Source organism: Echinops telfairi, unplaced genomic scaffold (assembly GCF_000313985.2).
Source record: "Echinops telfairi isolate 266 unplaced genomic scaffold, ASM31398v2 ScPeMD7_11;HRSCAF=52, whole genome shotgun sequence".
Classification (NCBI taxonomy): Eukaryota; Metazoa; Chordata; class Mammalia; order Afrosoricida; family Tenrecidae; genus Echinops; species Echinops telfairi.
Window position 1 is genome coordinate 10,196,351 of NW_022103908.1, and position 23,934 is coordinate 10,220,284.

The 23,934-nt window shown below is 41.3% G+C and overlaps 1 protein-coding gene across 1 annotated transcript; it reads right to left on the reverse strand.

Annotated features, from left to right (window-relative positions):
* Positions 1-740: 740 nt before the first annotated feature.
* Positions 741-18,415, reverse strand: KLF5 (Kruppel like factor 5). The gene is made up of 4 exons (XM_004711252.2): positions 18,173-18,415; positions 15,113-15,989; positions 13,839-13,898; positions 741-2,539 (listed from the first exon to the last, which is right to left on the reverse strand). Exons 1-4 carry the CDS (start codon positions 18,413-18,415, stop codon positions 2,361-2,363), a joined length of 1,359 nt encoding a protein of 452 aa, XP_004711309.1. The 3' UTR covers positions 741-2,360.
* Positions 18,416-23,934: the final 5,519 nt, after the last annotated feature.

Here is a 23,934-nt window from a genome sequence, read left to right on the forward strand (position 1 = left end):
AAATGAAGAGCTGATATTAAGGGTTCAAGTAGAAAGCAAATGTTTTGAGATGTGCTTGACACAATGGATGTATGGATTGTGATAACAATCGTAGGAGCCCCAATAAAATGATTTTTTAAATGTTTTTTAATTGAGTGTGACATCTAAGATACAACTATTGGTATTATCTCCCCAACTGAAGAAAAAAAAAAATAGGATCACAAGAGAATGCCCTGGCTGTAGGAGAAATGTAACACAAAAATAATTAATAAGGCCATACTTACTGGTCTGATAAGGCACTAGTGGAGCACCCCTGTGGCTCTCAGGCACCCTTTAAGCCTGGAATTGAACCCATCAAGCAGGGATCAATTTCCAGAGAAGTTAACTAAAATGAACACCAGGGAGGAGTGGACTCCTCACAACAGCCAACCACAGCAAACACGAATCACTTTCCCCAAAACAAAGGCTCAGAAGCAGAAAAGGGCAGGAAAGAGGAGCGAAAACTGGGAACCCCAGGAGGCAATGCGAGAGCTGTGGGATCGTGACCACTTACCTCAAAACAAAAATGTAGATATAAACTGCTGAGTGGAGAATAACCTTTTAACCCAAACTCCACTAGAAGCACAACAGAAAGGGTAATGTCTGAGAACTGGGTTACTTTAACTGCCCGGATCCAATATTCACGTCTCAGTAACTGCTATGGGGCGGAATTTGCTGTTCTCCACACTCCAGGTTAAAAAGAACGGAAGGCAAAACATGAATTCTTTTAGGCACTTTTTATTTTCCAAAAAAAATTGTCGTTAATATATAAACATCTCATTCTTTCAAAAAATTCTACAACTATACAGCTGTTTGCCCCATTATTTGCATAGGAAATAACCACAATACAAAAATAAGAGGGAAAAGAAGCAAAACAGCAACTGATTTATGCTTTTTATGTATGTATGTTTCCATGTATAAACATCTGAAGCCTTACAAAATTATTTACACCATTTTTCAACTATTTACACAGGTTTTAAGAGCAACTCTCTAACAAACAAAACTATAATTTATCAAGTTATGAAAATTGTTTTCTAAAAAAACTTACTATATTACCACAAAATAAATAAAGATAAACAATATTTTAAAGACAAAATTAAAATTTAATTTTCAATTAAGACCCCTTTTGGCATTTTGCTTCTGAATCCTGCCCTTTGGTTAACAGCATCAGCATCACATTACTAGTTTATATTGCATATATGTTACACTTGCTTCCTTAAGAGTTTTCAACATGTCATTCATATTTAAAGGCAGACACTGAGTCAGTATTAACAATAGATTAGCACTGTAATTTAGGTAAAATTACTGTGTCTCACTGTATATCACATGCAAAATCCATATAAACTGGCCTTGCACCAACAGTATCACACGAGCACATGTTTCGGTACATGAAAACAGCATCGTGAGTCCAACAATACCATGTGAAAACTAAGTCGTAAATCCTTTTTTTTTTTTTTCAAAAAATGATACTGTGTAGCTTATTGTAAGAGGTTTAAACTTTTTTTGTATTGTAACCTTAAGCTCGAGTTCACAATTCACAAAATGTCTTTACTTAAATAAAAACAATCTTCTTTTGATCAGTGCATGAAATTGTCTTACGTTCATTTTGAATGATTCTGTCCCCCACCCTAAAGAGATGAATTTGGTTAACATTCTGAGTGGCATCTTACCACAAATTCTAAGCGTAAATATACTCATGCTCATTTTCAAATGAATTACTATTATGATTTCCCCCAAAATAATCCTAGAAAACTTGTAATAAACCTATAAAGCTGATTTGCATATTTACAAAATTTCAAATAGCAAAATATGCAACTCATATTAAAAACAAACAAACATTTGTTCAATGGCTATTTGTGAATTGCCACATACACTCGGCACCTCAAAGGAATTATTCTTAATATTGAAAAGAGTACCCCCTGCCAAGTAAAATCTTGACATACAGACTTCCCTCCTCCCTCTTCCTATACCTGCCAACTGATTGGCTTACTAAGACACCGCCATATTAAATGATGGTGCTTAGGTAAAACACTGCACACGGCCCCCTGCCTTTCTCCCCCCCTCCTCCCTCTGCTGCACGGTGAGATGGGGCTGCCTGTCATGAGATGAAATCTGCTCGAGGAAAGCCAGACACATTACAGCAAGCATTCCAGATTCTTAGAAGGACCAAACACTTTGGTATTAATACAATGTATTCTCCCTGTTTTCTCAAATATACAAAATATACATTTCCAGTTTTTTTTTCTTTATATATATAGTTTGTAGTTTAAATTTTGCCAGATTAACTGCATAACGTCAGTATAGATTGCATAGGCATGGGGCACCCCCTCAGGCAGGAGGTCTCAATTCTGGTGCCTCTTCATGTGCAGGGCCAGGTGGTCGGAGCGGGAGAAGCTGCGGTTGCACACAGCGCACTGGAAGGGCTTCGCCCCCGTGTGCTTCCGGTAGTGGCGGGTCAGCTCGTCTGACCGGGCGAACCTCCAGTCACAGCCATCCCAGGTGCACTTGTATGGCTTTTCACCTGTGGCAATGAATGAACAAAGAGGAGGTTGAGGACGCCAATTCTAACGAAATGTATTACAAATAAATACTGTCGTCTCCCCCTCCCCCACCCCCTCCCCCCAAGGAATTAGGAGAAATTTAAAAGTCATGGTTCAAGAGTGGGGGGCAAGATAATGAATTACATTCAGGACTAAATAATATTAAGCACTTTCCAAGCCCCTGAAGTGAAGAGGTTGCCATCACATAGAACGATCGTGTGTCCAGCTACGTGATGAAAAAAGCATCTCGTGTACCTCTGTTGGACTGAGCTGGCTGCTTGAAAGGAACCAGTGCTCTTTATTTTAAGGTGTACTACTATTGCACTTAGTGTCCAAAAATGACTTGGTAAGCTTGGGTAGTTATGTCATCACTAGCTAAATACAATTTCTGTTATCAACAAGCTAATTAAATTATGATGAGGCTAATGGTTAGAAGATGGCCAGTGGGAGAAAAATAATTAGTGCCCACCCCAGAGGAGCGGCTTGGATCATCTAGACAATGAAATTAATGTACCATAATCACCATGTTTTATCTGAAACTAGTCCTGGATATTTCAAAAGTCAGCCAAGCAGAAGCTTCCAGCAAAGAAATCACTTCAAACACAAAGGTCCCTAAAACACCCACTCTTTTCTGACTCCCACTAGCAATACAAGCCCACAAGCTATTCAATTGGAATAAAAAAGAAATCGGAAATATGAACTGATGAAGTTTATTGCTTCATGCTTTGAGGAGCTTTTATGTGATGGATGAAATTAACCAAGATAAATCAATTAACCAAAATTCCTTACTGATAAAAAAGTCAACTACTGGTTAACTTTGCAAAGTCTTAAAACTGTAATTCTAACATCTGCTTACTACTTCTTTGCAGTGTTGTACCAAAAAGATAAGGTCCATCCCATAAGTTACTTGTGCCATATGTATGCTATATCCTAGCTAAGTTACTTGTGCCATATGTATGCTATATCCTAGCTAAGTTACTTGTGCCATATGTATGCTATATCCTAGATAAGTTACTTGCCATGTGTCCCTTATGTCCTAGATAAGACAGTCGGGACAGGACAGCAAAAACAAAAATGTCTGTCCTCATGGAATATAAAATGTAGGACCTAACAAGACAATAACTATTCTATTAACTTCCTCTATACTTTCACCGCTCTTGTCCTACAGGGAACTGATACTCGAGGACCTCGAAATTTGCATCATCCCTTGTTTTCCCAAAGTTTCCTAGCTTATCTTTCAAAACCACTCAATATTTATAATACAGTCTTAACTTACACTGCTTTGGAATTAATTAATCCTATATAATCATGGCCATATGTCCTCTAAATAAATCCCAGACCTCCCACTAAGCATTAATTCCTGTGATCTTTTTAAAATAATTTTCAAAGAATCTGTGTTGGGGCGGGGGGCTGTTTTTTGTCATGGGTGGGGAGGAAGCTTGACATGTGACCTCTTACACCCTCAAGATTTCTAAATGTCACAATATTTAAAGCTGTTGGGGGTCTGGGTTTTTTTTTTTAATTGTTTTCTTCATCCAGGAAAGAGCCTCAACGTTGCTTTGAACAATTACTTCTCCTATAATATGAACCATAGAGAAAGCCACCCTACCTCTCTGCTTGTTTGAACCTTATATTCCATGTTTATGGTTATTCAGCTGAGTCTAAATTCTCAGAAAATACTGTCTACATCAAGTGAAATTTCTATAAAATGTGCTTCATTTAGTTTTGCTGTCCAGATACACACCGAGTCTTGAAATTCCATAAGCATACCTTACACACTCTATTCTAATAGAGTATAAAGGGGATTTCAAAGGTTGTTGGAAACATGGAAAAGGTAATTGTAGCACTGAATTAGAAGCCATGGAATTGGAGAATGGTTTGTGTATATTTTTTGCCACAATTAGAAAAAAAATTACATGAACAATGAGTACTAGGAAGAAGAAATGTCCTAAAACTGAATGTGGTGATAAATTTACAACTCTTCTTGGTATGATTGAATTGTATATCATGCAGATGAAATGCTAATAAAACTGTATTTGGGGGGGGGGGAATTCTATTAACTTTCCCTAGTTAGCTATATACATTGTCTAACATATATTTTTAAATTTAAGTAATCATTTTATTTGGCACTCTTACAGATATAAAATCCCTTGCTTCAATTAGATCAAGCACAATTGTACAACTTCCATAAGCTTTTTGAAGCTCCATCATACACAGAAATTGTGAATTATTTTTGAATAAGCTTGTTTCCCCGAAGCTGATACCGTTTTAAGCAACAGAGAAATAATGATTTCATTGATAATTGCATAAAGCGTTATTAATAGAAACATTAATATTACCACTTGTACTAACAGAATCTCCTAATGGCAACGAGTCAACAGGGCAGGGGCTCCAACTATCACTCTTGAAAATCAAACTGAAAAACAATTTTTACACAGGAGTATTTGTGTTTTTCCGTAGTTAAAAAACAAACCACAAGCAACAAAACAAACATGTGGGCTAAATATTTTGCCATCATTTAATGAAAAGAGAAAGGTTATTTCTGATGTCTGAGGCAAGGCAAGAAGACAGTTCCTGAAGTGCCTCAATTTCAAAAGAAATCACTCTAGTCTTCTGAGTTGTTTAATTAAAGTGCACCAGAATGAAATTTTCAAGAGTTCATGTAATAAATAAGGGACACTAGACATTTTGTTCAGTACTTTTATGGCTATGAAGCAATAAGCGACACCAACAGTTTTTTTAAAGTTTACTGATTGGTGTTAACACCACAGTAGCCGTTAAAGTTCCTAAAACATTTAGGTTTGCTCCCAATTTATGCATGTCTATAGGCTGTCCAGCCAAGAATACTTAGAGTACGTGAAATTGCAGCTACTGGGGCCAAGTCTTACTATGAAAGCAAGGACAACTACTTCCCATTTGGGGCAGTTTCTATGGGATTTGTTCAGGTGTCGACCCGGCTCAAGCCAAACATCGTAGAGGAAGCTGGTACCCAACTTTGGGCCAAATAGTAGGCTCAAGCCTTTCTTCCTTAGCCAGAAACACTATGCAAAGTACTTCTGGGAAACCAAAGTGACTTCCTCTAAGTTTTATCTTTCAGCAGGACAGAGCTTTCAAAAGTTTAATTGGATTTTTACAGAACCTCTTTCCAATACCACCAATTTAAAATATTTAGTTAAGTTCTTTCAACATCAACTGTATTTTTTAAGTTCTCACACTGTTCATGTGAAACTTTCCAAAGGCAAAGAGAACAAAAAGGTGACCACTTGTACAGCACGAAAAACAAGCTTTGATAGTTATCGCAAATAAAGCACCCACTTTCTCCGTCTGTTTTAAAATTAGGAGGCTATTTTGCTAAGAATGCCTATCATTGGTGATGTTGGGAGGAGGGGAGTTCAAGGTCAACAGAATCCATATGAATAATGTCACTGGTATAATTAACAGAACGAGAGGAACATTACCAGTAAAAAGAAGGAACAAGCACAAAGCTTTGCGCACATAGGCCAGCACTGGCACTTATCATCCCTTCATCCTTACAACAACCCCGTAGTTGGAAGCAAAAACAATGAGCTCTACATTAAGGATTCGGACCTGCCACTTTCCTTAATGTCCTACTTAAATCTTCCATTAGCAAACACTAATATGCTCTCTGTGAATGATTTAAGGAACACATAAATAGTGTTCAAATTTATTTAAAGATTATAAAGCCACTTGTGAAGGTCAGCTAAAGAACAGCTTAATGGGCTCACAGCAGACCTTAACCGCCCCCCCCACCCCAAGACAGTTTGAAACATGGGCCCCACCCAGACAGAAGCAGTCCTCTGGTATGGCAGACCCACCGTACAAGACTGGTAGGTCCCCCAAACCACAGCTGAGTTCACTGTCAGTCACAATAGCAGTTAAGAGCAACCCTTTCCCCCAGGCTAAGTGTCTTTCAGGAGGCTACCAGTATGGAGTAAAAGCCTGCAAAACTCTCAAGACTAAAAAAAATTATCTCCACCCCCCCCCCCAGAGCGTCGTGTAGCCCCCCCCCAACAACCCACCGATGAATACATTTAAGAAATGTCATTTGAACCCATTCACAATGGAATGGGAGGTTTCTCTGCTCTACTGAACATACTCAATAGATTCATAGCAAGGCCCGTTCCTAGACTGTTCCAGGTAGATTCTTCTTACAAAAGGGGAAAGGGGAAAAAAACCTGCTGGTGAAAAATGATTCTCCTAGTCATAGTAGGTCACCTTAATAAAGTTTACAGTAAATTTACACATCACTTTTGTGATGGTTAGACAAGCCAATCATTTTATCTGACCAAAGATTAAAAACTAAAACAAACAAACACAACCGAATTAAAGCTGATGGTTAGTAAACAAAGGAGTGCATGACCTGAAATAAACGCCCTTGCCACATCAACAAGACTTCCTATCTGGCCGAAGAAATTTAAGATCTATATGCTGTTCTGAGAAACAATGTACACTTTGGGAAAAAATTATTTTAATAGCTAATCCGTAATCTAATCTTAGAATTTAAGAGTCCTTGAGATTCAAAAATGAGCTCTGATTTCATGAGGAAAAAATTTTCATGCAATTCAATTAGATCCCCTGCCCCAACCATTACATATTTATGAAACTTGGGAGTTAAACGTAGGAAAGACTTATAACAAGATATGAAAGCCATGGGAAAATATTTACACGTATAAGACAACAGATAAAGCGGGAGGTCAATTTGGGCCGATTCTTATTTTTCTTTATCTAAGTCAGTAGTTTTCCGTTTCAAAACGTTTCCATCTGACTCACCATGCCCCTTCCAGAAAACCTCTGAACAGTCCACAAGCAAGCGGTCATCCCACTTCTCTGCATGCCCATCACTTAACTCCATTTTGAACTATTGATTTGCACTTGCACATAGAGTATTGCTTTCTGAAGGCTTCCAATCGCTGTATTTTGTCTCCTTAACCAGCTTTTATGGTTCCTCAAGGGTAGAGACTGCCTTCTATTTCTACTGTGAGGCTGTATTTTTTCCTAACACTAGCATGTTACTGGGTTATTCTCATATACGAAAAGAAGGCAGGTTTCAGCTAGGGGAAAACATCTTGGGCTGCTGTCAGATTGCCCCCCTGTTTGTCTGTGGTCCAACCTGCAACAAGACTTTGCCTGGCTTCAAAGCTGCCTAGGCCCACCAAGGAAAGACCTGGTCAATGTGCAGAAACAGCAAATAGCCTCCAGTCAATTCCTGTCCCTCCTGAAGTTTATCCCAGAATAACTCGATGAAAACCAAGAAGTTCTGGAGTTCTCAGTGCTGCACAAAGACTTCCCAAGAAAGTCATGGAGTGCTAAAGGAGGGACATTGTGAACCCACTGTCAGGATTGCCCTTGGCAGTCTGTCCTAGTGAGCTGCTAAGCTACTGGGACTTCTACGGGTTCTTGACAAGAACAATGAAAAAAGCTACTCTGTCAATTAATAGGGCTAATGAAATGAAATACCAACTCTTGAGTCTCCTGACAAGAAGTCATTACTCAGATTCACTTTCCTGTAATTAAGAACCCAAAGTGATAGTTTTTTGGTTTTTTCCTTTTTAAATACAAAAAGAAAAAAGGTAGTAATGAGCAGCAAAGTCTCAAGATTTTAATTTTGCCATTTCATAACCAAATTGAAAAATCCTTTTTATTTTCATTTTTCTAGCACTGAGTAACTAGATATCTTTCCTTTTCGTTTTCATTTATCATGATTACCCTGACTGGAGACTCGCCCCAACCCGTAACGTCTGCATTTATAAAGCAATCAAAAAGTTTTAAGTGTTACCTACTGTGCACCTTTAAGGCACAAGGCAGCAATTCATCCTTAATGAGTTGTTAGATATCCCTGAATATAAATAATAGAGGCTGACAGAATAGGAATGTTGCTACAGAGATAGTCTTACTAAAGTAGGCCATTACTTTGTTTCTAATCTTTCACCAGAAAAGATGTAGGTCATCAAGTAAAACCAGCTAGTATATTCTACTGAGCTAAAAGTACCTGCGCCAGATAAAAGTTCTTGAAAAATTAAATGATTTAAAAAAAATATTACTCTCAACATTCTATTTTCACAACCGATTATCTCTATCTCGACTTAAGCATTCTATTCACCAGTGGTCCCCAGGTTATGAAAGAGATCTGTTTCAACCTGAGTTCTTTAGTCCAATTCACATGTGCCCCAGAACAGGTGATTCGGATCCTCATGCAGCCTTCCCTGGTGGAAAAAAAAAAAAAAAAAGGCTCCAAGCCTTTTCAAGGATTTAAGTGCAGTACGTGCAGCAAGTGAAGATGAATTTTGAAGAATAATTTGTGAATGGGGATTGGCTGGTTTTGAAAGTGAAGACAAACGTTCCTTAAAATTGTGGGACAAGTGTGAGTTGGTAAATCAACTATTCTGTAAATTGGACCCCGTAATCTGGGAGGTTACTGTAATCTATTTACATGCTATCTTCCCTGAGAAGTTTACGAACAAAAGGACAAGAAGAGATTATTCCTTTCCATTTTAGGACTCTCCACAGTGATCAGTCAACAAGGTTGCTTGAATCAAATTAAAATTCTTAACCTATGATAAGGTTTATCATCTCAAAACAATGTTTAATCATAATCAATCTTCTATGTAAATGTTCTTCAGATGAAAGAACAAGTCCTGAAAGCAAAGTTAATCTTTCAAGCGAGTCACTAAAAAGCTGCTGTTTTATGCTCTCATGCCCACCAACACCTTCCAGGGGTCTGAACCAGCATACCTAGTCTTTTTATTTTTCTTTCTACCTTATGCAGATCCAGCTCCCTAGATAAGAAGTTTCCATTGGGGAGAAAAAAAGATGTTTCTGATGAAAAGGGGATCCTTGCTTTACTTTTTAAAGTCTTTCAGGTCTGAGCTTCCAAAATATATTGCTTCCATTGAGAACATTCTCAATGTTTTTATACATGGTGCAATGGAAATATCCTTAAGGTGAACACTGTCAGCATTTTTAAATTGAAATTTATAACCTAATATATTCAAGTGGGTGAAGAGTTCAGCACACAGGACTAGACCAGAAATTTCTACCTAAGGACTTGAATACCAGTAATACCATTTTATAAGAGTTTATATATTTGGCAGCTCCCAAGTAGATTTTTTTTTAAGGACCACATCATGGCATCTTCATGATCAGCTGCCACGAAGAATCAAGTGTTCTACCTAAGAAGCACCTGGTGCAGAACAATCATTTAGTTCCCTTCACAGCGATGCTGAAGCCCGGGTGGTTACCAGTTGAGCTGAGACCTGAAAGCTCACAACCACCAACTGCGCACGAGGAGACTCCTGCAAAGGGGCTCAGCAGCTTGGTTCTGGGTTGGGGCGTAATCTTTCCGCGGTGTATTGCAGAGTTCTTTCTTGAACAGGGGATCCCGAATATAGCTCAATGTCCTTCATAACCCATTTCATGTATAACGTTTCCTTTTTTTTTCCTGAAGGATTTTTGTGGGGTGGAGGTAATTTGGGGGTGAACTAGTGGTCAGTCATTTAGTGTCCAGGGGGGCAGTCCAGGTCTGAGAGATGTTTGAGCCAAGTATAAATGTGGCCCAGGCTCAAATTTATATTCCATGGGTAAATGCCAAGGTCAGGCCCATTACAGACCGTTGATAGGCAAATACTTGAAAAATGTTACCATGCCCTCACTTCAACTTCCCAACAGCTTTCATCACGTTGAGATTTAATAAAATAAAACCACGCAGGTTCAGCTTTCCATCTGTTGCTGCACTGCTTTTTTCAGAATCTTCCCTTCGTAAAGTACCAACAAATTCAGTTTCCAAAGCTCTTCCCACTTCCAATGTAAAAGCGATAATTTTAGGCCTAAGAAACCAGCGATAGTAGGGGGGAAAAAATCCAGTTCTAGCAAAATTCTTTGTACGAGACAAAATGAGAAAGGTCCATGAAAAAATCCCTTCACTGTTTCAAATTTTCAAGCTTTTTGAAGCCCTCAGTCTTATTCTTTTCCCCTATTATTGCCTGGCTTTTAACTTCTGACTCCAAGTGCACGTTCAAACTCACTGCCAAGTTGGTTCCGACGCCTCTCTAGGACGGGAAGACCTGCCCCTGTGGGCTATGCGAGTACAAAGCCTCCGACCGTCCGTAGCAGCCCCACCGGTAACCACTGCACCACCAGGGCTCCTCCAACTGCAGTCACGTTAATTTCCAGAAACAGACCAGGAGATTCTTTTGTAAAGATGCTTTAAGAGCAACTGAATGATAGCAATGGGTTTAATAATAACCCCTTATGGACACACATTGTATATACCTATTTTATTATTAATACGTTGCTCATATTCAAATACTGCTAAAATGACAAACATGATTTGGAAACAGATCACTTATTGACACTCTTGTCTAGAAGTTACAGCTCGAACCAAAAGCAAGGTACACACGTACACACGTACACACACGAACAGCCATAAGGAGTGGCCATGCAAGCCTGCATGTGTGCTCTTACACGCACATGCCTTTAAGTGAAAGAGAAAAAACAGACAAATTAAGTTTCAGGTAAAAAGTCTAATCATTAAAAGAAGGCAGAACTTTTTATTAATTTTATGTTTTCTCATATACAAATCAAACATTGAACTTAGAAAATATGGAGTCCTATGAGAATTCTGGTTCAAGAAACTGGTATCTTCTCTTCCGTCTCGTTAAAAAAAAAATGGCTCTATGCCTTGGAAAGGCACATTAATTAGTAGTTAAAATCTAAAAATCCATATGAAGCAACAGATGTCGTTTTTTGCTTTTTGGTTTTGTTTTAATTGCATTTTTAAAGCATTAGGGTAACTTGACATTTAAAGCAATTATATATATTCCAACAAAATGGTAGGTTGTTTCACATTCTGCCTGTAAAGCGGCAATCATGTGAAAGCTAATGTATTTCATGTCATCAAAACACAACATCCCCACATAGATAGTTCTTTACTGTCCCCAGAGTACACTGTCCGTCCAGGTGAGGAGGAATTTGGGGGAGGGCGCAGTCATAAAATGACAGAAGATTTTTTAAAAACTGCTTGATCTGCCTTGGCCTTAAAAGGAAGGAAAAAAAACACCCAAGCCTTAGCTCGCTTCAGGATTGGGTTAAAAACAGCAGGGAGGTGGGGAGGATGCAAGGAGAGAGGCACGGGTCATTTTAAAAGCATTGTCTGGAAACTAGAAATGAGGAGAAAACAACCTCAATGTGCTATGATTACCCAGAACAAGTTTAGCCAGATGAACAAGTCAGCTACAAACCCTCCCCAAGGCATTTGAAAGACTATCAAACAAAACTTTATTAACTGGATTGCAAGGCCTCATTCATGAGACGTTGAAGGCCACACTGTTTATGATCAGGTGAAAAAGTCGATGTAGGGGACCCACACTTGGCCTGGATCCTCTTTTTAGTTCTTTTGTTTTGTTTTTTTGTTTTTAATTAGTACAAGCATGTCAAGCCAGCCTGTATTAAATTTCTCTCCCTGCAGGTCAAGTTCCTGAATCCCAGGTATAAGCATTTAGAGCACTAACCCCTTGACAGTTGAAAGGCCTTTTGATAGTTTTGACTACATCCCTGCAATAAGCAAATGATTACATCAATATATGCAATTGTATTCCTTTTATTAGGAGACTTTAACCCCAAGATAGTAAGTTCCCTCCTTACTATCTCCCATTCAAGGACTTCCAAATAAGGGAAAAAACACTGCAAACAAGAAACAGTTCGAATGTCTCTAAATACTTCCCCCTACTACCCTTTCGTCAAAGCACTCAGATTAAAAACCCATTCTCAACTTCCTGGTAAGACAACAAACACATTCTGTAAAGGACATCTAGCTCTGCTACCTATGGAACCGTTCTTGGTGTTCATTTGTATTTTGAAGAGTTTCGGGTGGAATTTTGATTATATGCTTCATTTAATCATGGGAGTTTTTGTTTGAGAAAAGTAAGCAATTCTACCTTAGGCTGCTCGTGTCATTTTTTTCTTCCTTTCTCAGAATCAATTTGTCTAGATCTAAAAAGCTCAGGCCTAAATAAACTACTTATTTCCTCGAGACTAATTTCCCAAAAGTAAAACGAGAAAAAAAAAAAAATCCCTGGGGTTTACCTCCTTGTAGCTCACACTATTTAGATTGTCATAAGCAGTGTTTATCTACCGCTAGGGCCTCAAACAATATTTCCTAACATGCACACAAAATGTCTGCAACCATATTCCTCCCAGTCCTGTATCAGCAGCACTGACCTTTGTTCAAATGCTTTTACTTTTTAATGCAGCAGTTAGAGATAACTGCTTCATTTATCAAAACTCAATTTCCATAGTAACATCTAGCCTGGGGAGATTCAAGTCCTCACACTAATCCAACAACCCATTCAAAGGCACTGTTGAATACTTGGTTTCCATAGCAATGATGGAATAATACATTTTGCTAGGTCATTGCTTTTATTAGCAAACTTAGTCTTTGAACTTTAGGTAGGGCTGTGTTAATGGGGGATGGGGAGAATCATTTTATGTACGTGGTTGCCATCAGGGCTGCTCTTTCTCAGGAAGGCACAAATAGCAACCATATACGTATTTGAAACATTTCAGTATTTGATGGCTTTTAAAATATGCCACCTACTTTCATCTTTAAATGGGTTAAAAAAGGCTTTGAATGTGATTGCTATAGACCTGACAAATATTTATAAAATTAATGGGGCTAAACTTAAAAGCACGCATTAAAGCAGAATCAAGTTGAAGTCTCTGAATGTGGGTTGAGGTGAAGTATAGAATAATTTATAAGTCACAACCCACTCTTGGACTGCCTGGTCCTGCAACTGCAGCCTTACCTTTCTGCAAGCACACACAACATGCTAGACCCAGACATTTGGGGCTAAAGGGGAGGTTAAAGGTAACAAAATAAGCACTTAAGTTTTATATGCGGCAAGGAAAAATATTTAATACTTAAAGCCGGCCTTATAGATGTTACAGTTTTCTCCCTTCGAGACAGGAATCGTGCCCTTCGCATGTTCTTAAATCCATTAGTGAATGCTTTTGTTTGGATTTGCAAGTAATTAATTCTATGTGAGGTGACAGGGCAAGGTCTTAGTGAAGAGAGCATCATCCTTCCTGGAACCAGACTTTTCTACTGAGCTGGATTCTGAGCCAAGCCAGTGCTGAAAAGGTAGGCCATTAAAAAATAAAAGTTGACAGAAGAAAGAAGAGATCAAACACGTGTTGGCTTTTAAAAGGATGAATACCACTTACACTATTTACACAACTCATAGAATTAACAAGAAAATTACATACCAGTGTGAGTCCTCAGGTGAGCTTTTAAATGAGAAGACTTTGTATAAACTTTTGTGCAGCCTAAAATAAAAGAGAGGAAGAATAGCTTGTCATTTCGGAGGTCCTTTTGAAATCTTCACACTGGATGATTCAGTGTTTAAAATCTGGCTTTAAAAGAAATCTCTCATGCTAGCTGAGGTATTTGAAGCTTCAGGTTTAAAAGAAGTTTTAAAGGGCCCTCCCCCACTGCCTTATTAAAAAAGGCATAAAGCAATCCATCTTCCACCATCACCTTTTCAGCAACCACCGCAGAAAAGGCAAAGCTACAAACAGAAAATGTGTTTGCACTCCAGCAGGTGCTACAAACTAGTAACACATACAGTAGTTACCCAAGAGCTACCATAGTATATATGGCATGTAGGCTAGATAAATGGAAATGGCTCTAGGGATGACAATCTTAAAGCATTACCAGACATGACTCTATTTCAGCATCTTTCCATTTCGTGTTTTCAATTCCACGTGTCATGCCTTATTATGTACCACAGTTAATAAGTTATACACCATATTAACCAGAGAAATGAATATGCCAACTATTTATACATGCATTACTCCATTATCTACTACCTGAGTCCATTCTGACTCAGGTGAAAGGGGAGAATTGCCCGTCAGGCTCCCAAGGCCGTAATTCTTTACAGAAGAGTTCTCTGGTGGACCCACTGGTGGGTGCAACCCAGATCTTATAGTTTGCAGAGGAGCACTTAACTGCTGGGCTACCTATTTTAGTACCATCCTTAAATCTAGCCTGTAGACCAGCAGTTCTCAACCTGGGGGCCGAACGACCCTTTCACAGGACTCGCCCGATTCATAACCGTAGCAAAATTACAGCTATGGAGTAGCAACGAAATTAATTTTATGGTTGTGGGAGAGGTCACCACAACATGAGGAGGAACTGTATTAATGGGTCGCGGACATTAAGTTGAGAACCACTGCTGTAGACAGTCTTGTACCCAACATCGGGCTAGAAGAATTAGTCTGGTCAGTCTTTCTCCCAAAGCAACTTAACCATTTTTGTTTAAACATGTAAAATAAGCAACAGATAATTAAATGGTTGCATATTCAAATAAGGATACGACTGGAATATGAAAAGTACAAAGTCGATTTCTCTTCAACTGTCAAGCACTATACTTTCCTATGGAAATTTAAAATCTCTTCAAGTCTGTGGCTATGAGATGGGTGCTTGTGCACACAGAACCCAAATACAGCTATCGCTTCTTTAACCAGGTAAAATTACCTACCAGGGTAATCACAGTAGTGGATGCGCCTTTTCTCCAAATCGGGATTACTCCTTCTATTGTATCTGACGGGCTGGATGCTTTGTGAATTCACGGGCAGGCTGACAGGTAAGTTTGGATTGTGGATTGCCAGTTTAGAAGCAATGGTGGCCGCATAGGACGGCGGTGGGGTTAAATTCTGGAGCATTTCTGCTTGCCTATCTGGGCTCCCAGGCTCGGAGCTTGGTGGTGATGGGGGAAAGTAAGTGGCCTGCTGCTGTGGCAGAAACTGACTTGGCATTGCGTATGTGCAAGGGGGCATGCCCTGAAACGGTTTCATTGCAGTCTGTGGGACAGCAGAGGTAAGTGTGTTAAGGCCGGCCATGGCGGCGGACACGGAAACATTAAGCGAGTCCATTACTGCTGTCTGGTTTGTAGAACTGGGCATATCTAGATCCGGTGTGTTCAGGAGCTGGTACAAGTGGCCCTGCTGGGGAGGGACAGAGAGATGAAGATCTGGTGTAGGAAGTTCTTGCTTGATGAAAATATTGTTCACCTCTGGAGCTGCGGTCTGGTGGGAGCTGAATATACTGGTGAACTCGGGGAGGGCCTGGGTCTGGGCCGGAGGAGGGGCAGTCGTTTCACTCTGGTGGCTGAAAATGGTAACAGGTTCGGTCTTGATGTGTGTTACGCACGGTCTCTGGGATTTGTAGAGGCCAGTTCTCAGGTGAGTGATGTCAGGGAGAAACACGTTCATGTTGATACTGTAAGGTAGCCCTTCACTGTCAGTGAAGAACTGGTCTACAACCGAGGCACTGTCTCGTCTATATTTTTTATGCTCTGGAATTAAAGGAACGGGAGGAAGCTGAGGTGTCAGATACTTCTCCATCTCACATCTTGTCTAAAAAAAAAGAGAGAGATACAAATACATACGTGAGCCACCTGATCCATCATCAGCTCAGAGAAGCCCAACTGCTCACTAAAGAACTCCCCACCCTGCCCACCCTCAGCCCCACAATTTGTTTTAAATATAAATGGCAAACTCCTTCTAAGAGTTTTTTTTATAAACACACCGGGTTTATTTTGTCAATTTGTGGAATAATTGGTTCCTTAAAACCTTGTGAAACTCTGTATATAACTTGCATTTGACAAAATCGCTTCCCCAGCAACCCCAAAGTGAAAGGCAAATCAAGAAAGAGAAGCAGAAAGGCATCCCTTCTCCTTTCTGATGCAATACAATATCACTCACATACAAGTGAGATTCCCTGCCTCGATGCTTTACAATCAGAGTAAAGTATTTTAATACTGCCTAAAAAAGCACCCCAAACCTCCAGAAGAAAAAACATATTCAATATTCATGGCAAAGATTTTCACTTGGAGAGACTGCCGAAAAACCTAATCTAAAACATATTCCTTGGCTATTTCAGTGCCTTTGCTTGTTTAAAGTTCAATGGAAACTTAAATACAGTGTTCTGACCAAAACACAGTATCCACTGAAAAAAAGGAGGACTTCTCATTCAACATTTGATCTGAATGTTGATTTTAATCAGCAGATTCTGTAATTGGTTAATACGATAATGAAACGTTCCTATTCATATCCCTATCTGAAACAGATCTTTAATTACCTAGTTGGGAAAAATCACTCCCTTGGTAGAGTGGTGCTAAGAGCCCGTGGGTGGGGAGAGGCTGCTATATTGCTAGCACAGTCATCAGCAAAACATTTATCATGTCCTTCTCAGTGCCCCAATGCTACATTCCCCCTTCCTCTGTAAAAAAAGCTCAGTCATCCCTAATCCTCCTCCCCGGGTCCCCAAGCAGAAAAGTGACAAACTGAAATTAATCCAAGAGCTTTCAAATGGTGGTTTCTTCGGACAGCAGTCAGCGTGGATGTCCCCGTGGATTCTGAGCTATCTCCTCGCCCAGTACAACATAAACTCACTTCTGTTTAACACCGAAAAGGCTACTTCCAGAAGGAGAAAAGAAGCCCTAACATTCAGCTTCATCGGTAAACACACCAGTCACTTTTTTCGCCACTACATTTCAACAGCGTTTCCTTCCTAACCTCCTCCGGTGTGGATGAGGAAGAGGTTTCCCCAATAGACTCGATTTAAAAATAAAAGGAACGCTTCAGTCCTGTGAATCACAGCAATGACAAACGCCCTTGCCCTCTCGTAGCACAGCGCCCGGGGTGGGTGGGCGCTGAACTGGGCGACAAGCCCGGCCCGCCACCGAGCTCCCGAAGCGAACTGCCCGGAGAGAAACCGACCTAAAACCCTTTCGTGCACTGCGCTCGCGTGGCGGTTAGTGGTTTCTGATTTTAGCTCTTCCAGCTGTTTGCATGTGGGTATGTTTCCAATTTTTTTTTTCCTTTTCCTTTCTCCCCCTTCCTCGGACAGGCTGAAAGTCCCGGGAAGTTTTTCTAGGCTATATGACTCCCTGCGTGGGCGAAAGAAACAGGCGGTTGCTCTAATTCGGCTGCTGGGCAAGTGCAAAGCCAACTGCCAGCTTTCAACGCGGCTCAGGGAGGAAATTTACGCGCACACCACCACCACCCCCATTTTTCTCTCTTGCTGCCCTTTCTTCAGGAAAAATAAGAACTTCGCCACCACAACCTCAGCTTTCCTTCCTTCGCCTTTCCCAAACACGCGGCCGCCGCGCCATCGCCTCCGAACCTGCTCGAAGCTTCCCACTGGCACCCCTAAGAGAACCCAGCCAACACCCCACCTTGCGTGTCTACTGAACCCGAGGCGCCGTCAGGGGTGCGGGGGGGGGCTCCCCAACATCCTGGCACCGGGAAGGAGAGGGGGGCGTGATAGCGAGATTTAAGTCAACTCGGCCGTGGGATCCGAGCTCGTATCGCCCAGACACCGGGAAACGAAGGGGGGCGGGGGTGAGGACCCCGTTCGTTCGGCCCCGGCCCCACCGCCAAGCGCGCGTGCGCGCGCCCGGGCGCAGCCAGGCTCGGCCGGCCGCGCAGGCTCCCGGTGCGCCCCGACGCGCGCCCCAGCCTGGAGCGGCCCCTGTCGCCCGCCCGTCGCCGCGGCGGACACGCCCGAGCCCGGGGCGGGGAGCGGCTCTTCCTACCTGGACCAGCTCCTCCGGGGGCAGCCGCGGGCCGGGCGCGGGCTGCGGGGGCGCGGGCGGCGGCGCCTGCGGGTGGTGGTGCGCGTGCTTCAGCTCCTCGCCGGGGAAGAGCGCCGCGTCGCGGGCCGGGTTCGCGGCGTCCAGCACGGGTTTGAGCTGCGCGAACACGGGCTGCTCCTGCGGGGCCGGCGGCTGGGGCACGGGTCCCAGGCGGGCGCTCATGGTCAGCACCCGCGTAGCCATGGGCACTCGGGGGCCGGGGGCGGCTGTGGGCGCGGGGCGAGCGCGGGTTCCCACCTGGCCCACTCTGGCGCGGGCCGGCGAGCTCGGCGCGGGGCAGCGGGCGGAGGAGGGGGCTCCGGTCGGACCCCTCGGCCAGCAGCAGGCGCCGCTTTCGAAGGCGCGCACGAAAAAGCAAAACTCTTCCGCTCGGTCACGCGTCCACGCCGACGTCCTCCGGGCGGCCACTTTCTCCTGCCCTGCCCCGCCCCGCCGCGCTCTCTCCTCAGAGCCCGCTCCTGCCGCCGCGGATCGCTACGAACGAGCTCCGAGCGCGCGTACCTGCCCCGCGACTACTGACACTTGACGCGCGCCCGTATTTCACCCAACTCCGAGGGGGCGGGGTCCGCTGCGCTGACTGGCAGCGCATCCGCCAATCCAGAGGCCGGAAGGCCGGCCCTGCCGGATCTACAAGCCTATGAGGAGGGAGATCCTGGCCGAGGCTCCGCCCCCACCAGACCGACCGCACCCCTCTCGCGCCACGAGCTGCGCGCGGAGAGTGGCCGCGCAGTTTGTACACAACTTCTCTGACAGATTGGGCCGGAGGAAGGAAGAAAGGGAACGGGGTGGAATCCAGAAAGAGGGGGGACCGTCCTAGGGAGATCTCAACGGACCGTTCCCTACCAGATGTAGGGAGAAGCATTTTACACTTCTTAGGTGTTGTGCAAGGACCTGAAACTCAAAAGCTCAAGCCCAGACGATGGCTCGGCGGGGGCGCTAGGCTTTCCAGAGACAGCGTCAGTGTACAAAATGTGCTCTCCTTGGGCGGAAAACGGCGGGCAGGGTGGTAAACAGATTTAAAACAGATATAGCCAGTTAGCGAAACAAATTCAGAATGTCCTAAATAAACAGTATAATAGTAATAAAAAAAACTCCTTGCATAAAAGCCTGTGATTTTCCTTCTGAATTTAAATGGGTTCAAAGTTTTCACATCTATTTTTCTCTGGTATCCCAAATGGTGGCCAGAAGCGGGGGGGATGGGCCCGATAAATCTTGGAAGTGTTTAATATTTAGAATAGTTCATCCACCCGAAGCACTTAATCTAATTTAAGCACTCGGGAGAAGATGAAATATGTATTTTTTTGAAATATGTATTTAAATAGGCATCCCAGCTCGAACTTCGTTTTCCTAGCCTGTGTGTTCGAGAAATGGAGTTGCCTATTTACAAGACAGGCGCAGCACATTTAACAAGCACCCTGGCTACACCTTTTCCTATGGAAAGACAGACCGTCGAAGAAGCTCGGAGCTAGGAATCAAACTGTGTAGCAAAGTAATAGCCAAAGAATATTACCGTCCATTTACTATGTTAGTATAATGGGAAGGGGAATTGGCTAGCAATCGCCTCGGGAAACAACTTCCCTTAATCCCTAATGCTCTTGTACATGATTTTATCTGATTTATTGGGAAGCTGGAATTTTCAACTGTAATAAAAACGCCTGGATTATTACTGCATATGTACTCGTAAGTTGACAGTACACTACCATTAGGCAGGTTTACATATACAATGGCCCACTCAGGAAGGCACCTTTCATAAAAAGGAATTCTTAGAAAAACCTTCACTTCATAGAGTAATCTCTATCCAAGGTATGGATCTCATGTTCGATGTTAGGATAAAAATATTAATATGCACGTAAAGTATCAGATGTATTTACTAGTTAAGAAAAAAATACAATTATGATGCAAAATGGGTTTTCCCCCCTCCTTTTCTTTTCCTTCCTGTTAATTCCTGATTCGTTTTTATAGCTATAATCACTGCTTTCAGAGAATGGTCGATGACTACTTTCATGTTACCAAACTATTTAATAAGTGTTTTTGCTAAGCAAACAATCCCATACTGTGCACCTTCATTAAAAAGAAGAAGAAAGTTGTCCTGGTTTTCTTTAATACTAAACCTGCATCTTGAATTAAACACTTAAAAACAGATTATAGAATTGGTATTGGATTTAATACATTACTGTTGAGTACTTTTTAGTTATTTAGCATGACCACACCTATGTGTGACATAGGTAATTCTTAATAGAACTTTTGCAGATCTTTTAAATTTTTTTTCCTCTTAGCTCTGATGTAGATCTAATTTAGATTTAGTACAATTCCATATCCACTTATATTTTAATTTTTTAAAAGAATTATCAATGTAGAGCTTTCCTTTTGTCTTTCTATCAGAGTTTCAGTGGTCTGTTATTCCAACCCTTTTTGACTGTGATAAAATCCATTTTATTTAGCTGGAAATGCTTATATAATTTGGCATAATGTTTTAAAACATGCTTTCATTACAAAGGCTTTCTCACTGCAAAATAACAAGAACGACAAATACACACAGCAACTATTTAATACATTTTTAACATTGTATGTGCATAATCATTCAATGTTTTCATATTTTCCAGTTTTCTTAATGAAGAATACACATGACGCTAGCCATGACTGGTTCAAAACAAGCCATGTGCAGTAGAAAACTGGAAAACATTCTTTTTAGCTCAAATACAGAAGCATTTATTTACATTTCACTTCGGGCATAAAGATTCGTGAAATAAGACCGCCACATTCAATTCCTGGTCTTCTCTGAAAGGCCCAGCCCTGCCCCGCTCCCAGGAAATCACTAGCCCCACACTGTGCAATAACCCTGTGGACGTCCGACAGTCATCCTGCTCTGAGACATTTGCCAGGCGATTCTGAACATGGGAAGAACACATCCAGCCACGGGTACTGCTGTGGCTGTCAACACAAACACTCAGCTGAAGACCTGCTTCAGCAATGTAGCAAACAAGGGTTAAAACACGATAAATATTTTGCAAAATGTTTCAGGTTCTGCACTGGCGTGAAGCCAGGCAGTGTGAATGGACAGATCCTCAATCACTTTGAACTTTCTAGTTCTTTGCATTCCTTCCTGCTTAGTTAGTAGGCTGTACCATGAGGCAAGATAGGAGAAAACAAGAAAACAAATGTCAGGTTTCAGAAATCAATTAGTGTCCTGGCAGAGGTGTGTTAACTGAACTGTGCCAAAAGAGAGGTTTTCTGAGAGAAAGGAATTAAAAAAAAAAAAAAGTGGAATAGTCAAGTTCGGTGGGAGGGTGCGCATAGAAGCAGTGCATGCTTAAGTCCTTAGTCACCGGGCAACACAGATTTAGTCTTAGAATAAACCTTAAGTGTCACTATCTTTACGGGAATAAATACCTCTGAATGTGTGGGGGCTGAGCAGGCAACAAATGATAGGGGGAGGAGGCATTTGAGGGAGGGGTAGGGGGGGGGAAGAAAAGGAGAAATAGCTTCTGTAGGGCGAGACACAGGGAAATGGGAGCTTCCACTAGGGCTGTGTTCTCGTAAAGAAAGACAGGGGCAGCAGAACTTCATGCTCAGTTGTTAGGAAAAACGGCCAGCGCTTGAAATGAAGGAATCTAGAATGCTGCGGCCAACACCTTATTCATGTTGATAAGGGAACATGCTGATGGACTGTTGGTCCCTTTCTGTGAAATCAGAATCAAACCACCTTGTGAGCTTGGATCACCGAATAAGCAGGGGGCACTGAGTACAGTCTCTTGTACAAGAGACTGCATATGCTCTTTTCTAGGGGAAGGTTCAGTTACGTGTTACTTTCTGATGTTCATTGATTCTCTACTTAGTATTATGATTTGTATCAATGCACGCATAGAACCAAATTAATATCCTCTAAAGCACCTTACATGTTTTCTTTTTAAATCATTTATTGGGGGCTTGTACAACTCTTAACACAATCCATCCATCCATCCATTGTGTCAAGCACATTTGTACATTTATTGCCCTCGATCTTACATGTCTTTAATATTACTTTTCCACCCTGCATTAAGCCATATTTTTTTTAAAAGGGGTGAGGTAAAAAAGAACACAAGAAATAGAAGCTTCAAAGAAAATTAGTCAGAATCCAAGCCATTTGACTCAAAAGGTTGATAGACACAAGAGGAGATCCTTTGTCCCTTTCCTTTCTGATGAAAATAGTATGTAAATGAAATCGAACTGGTCAATTGATATAGAGATGAAAATCTTATTGTCTTTAAGAAGAAAACAGCCCCATAATATTCAGGGTTTGGAGGGAGGCGTTGTACTGTCTACTAGTTCTTAAATTTTCTGTGTAAGCTTGGATTTGAATGTGTTCTTTATGAAGGGCTCATAAAGCACCCATTGTGCACTGATTCCTATTTATACTGTAATTTACCTAGCCTAATTTAAAAACTCGAGAAACAGTCACACATACATACACACTCAACACATGCAAAAATCCAAGACAGTAGAATTTTACCTTTGGGGGAAGACTGCAATAGCTTTTTCCACCTTGCTAGTATAATAAGCAGACAAAAAAACACGACATCAATATAAATGCCTTGAACCAAGTTATGGGCCAGGCATCCTGTAGCTTAAACTGTCCAGTATTTGAATTCTGACTCTATATGTGATAGAGAAGCATTAGATAAAACTCTGGACTAAACAGGTACACCCAACAATCTTTTAGAACTTGCAGGAGACCACATCATCAGCATCACAATGGGCAGCATTTTGAGCCAATGGCTGCTCCTGTTGTAACCAAAGCAGTGGTGGTCCTGGGTGGAGGGCAGATGCAGAAAATGTTCAGAGGAACTGTTCTGGGTGATAAGGGAAGAAGACCTCTCTTCAGGTTGATTTATACACGCACAAGGTGTCTAAAAAGAATGCTGACGCCAACAATGACTTTCCATGCTTTTACTGCCACTGTTACTTTTCACCTTTTGTGGAGGTCAATTTGGCAGTAAGTATTAAGGAGGCTAAACATATAAATAACCTTGAAAGTTATAATTCTTCCCCTCCTAGAAATTTATATACTGAACTGTTTATTCATGCAATATACTTTATACATATCGTTATAAAATACATATTCAATAATATTACATGTATTATAATAAAATGGGAAATCACCTCAATATCCAACACTGATGACAGTTAATTAATAATATCTCTATACAATGGTTCATTTTTTGCCACTAAAAATCATGTTATTACAGAATACTTATGCCAGGGGCTTACGTGGAGAGCCTAATGTTTTGAGAATGATGAGGGTTGAGAATGATGAGGACAATGAATGTACAAATGTGCTTTATACAATTGATGTATGTATGGATTGTGATAAGAGTTGTATGAGCCCCCAATAAAATGATTAAAAAATAAAAAAAGAATACTTTAGGGACATGGGAAAACATTTCATAATAGTTAAGAAAAAGAAAGGTTTTGTAAGCACACAGATGAAAACAAAACGTGTATACTTTGGTAGCTAACTCAGGATAGTCAAATTATGGGTAGTTTTAAATTTCTTTATACTTCTCTGTGTATTTTCTATATTTTCCACCATACATTTTCATGTTCTCCTTTGGAAGTCAGAATACATGATTTTAGTAAAAACATAAATATTACAGTTACCCAGTTAAGAATTAATTAGAACTGTCAGTGATAACACAACAGTTTCTATTTGATACCAGCAAGTA

Bases quoted from the DNA above. Each gene is read 5' to 3' on its own strand.
- KLF5 (XM_004711252.2), bottom strand. From the start codon at position 18,415: ATGGCTACGCGGGTGCTGACCATGAGCGCCCGCCTGGGACCCGTGCCC. The intron at 15,990-18,172 runs GTAGGAAGAGCC...CTTTTTTTTTAG, and splicing joins CCCCGGAGGAGCTGGTCCAG to ACAAGATGTGAGATGGAGAA. The intron at 2,540-13,838 runs GTATGTAATTTT...TCATTGCCACAG, and splicing joins TCACCTGAGGACTCACACTG to GTGAAAAGCCATACAAGTGC.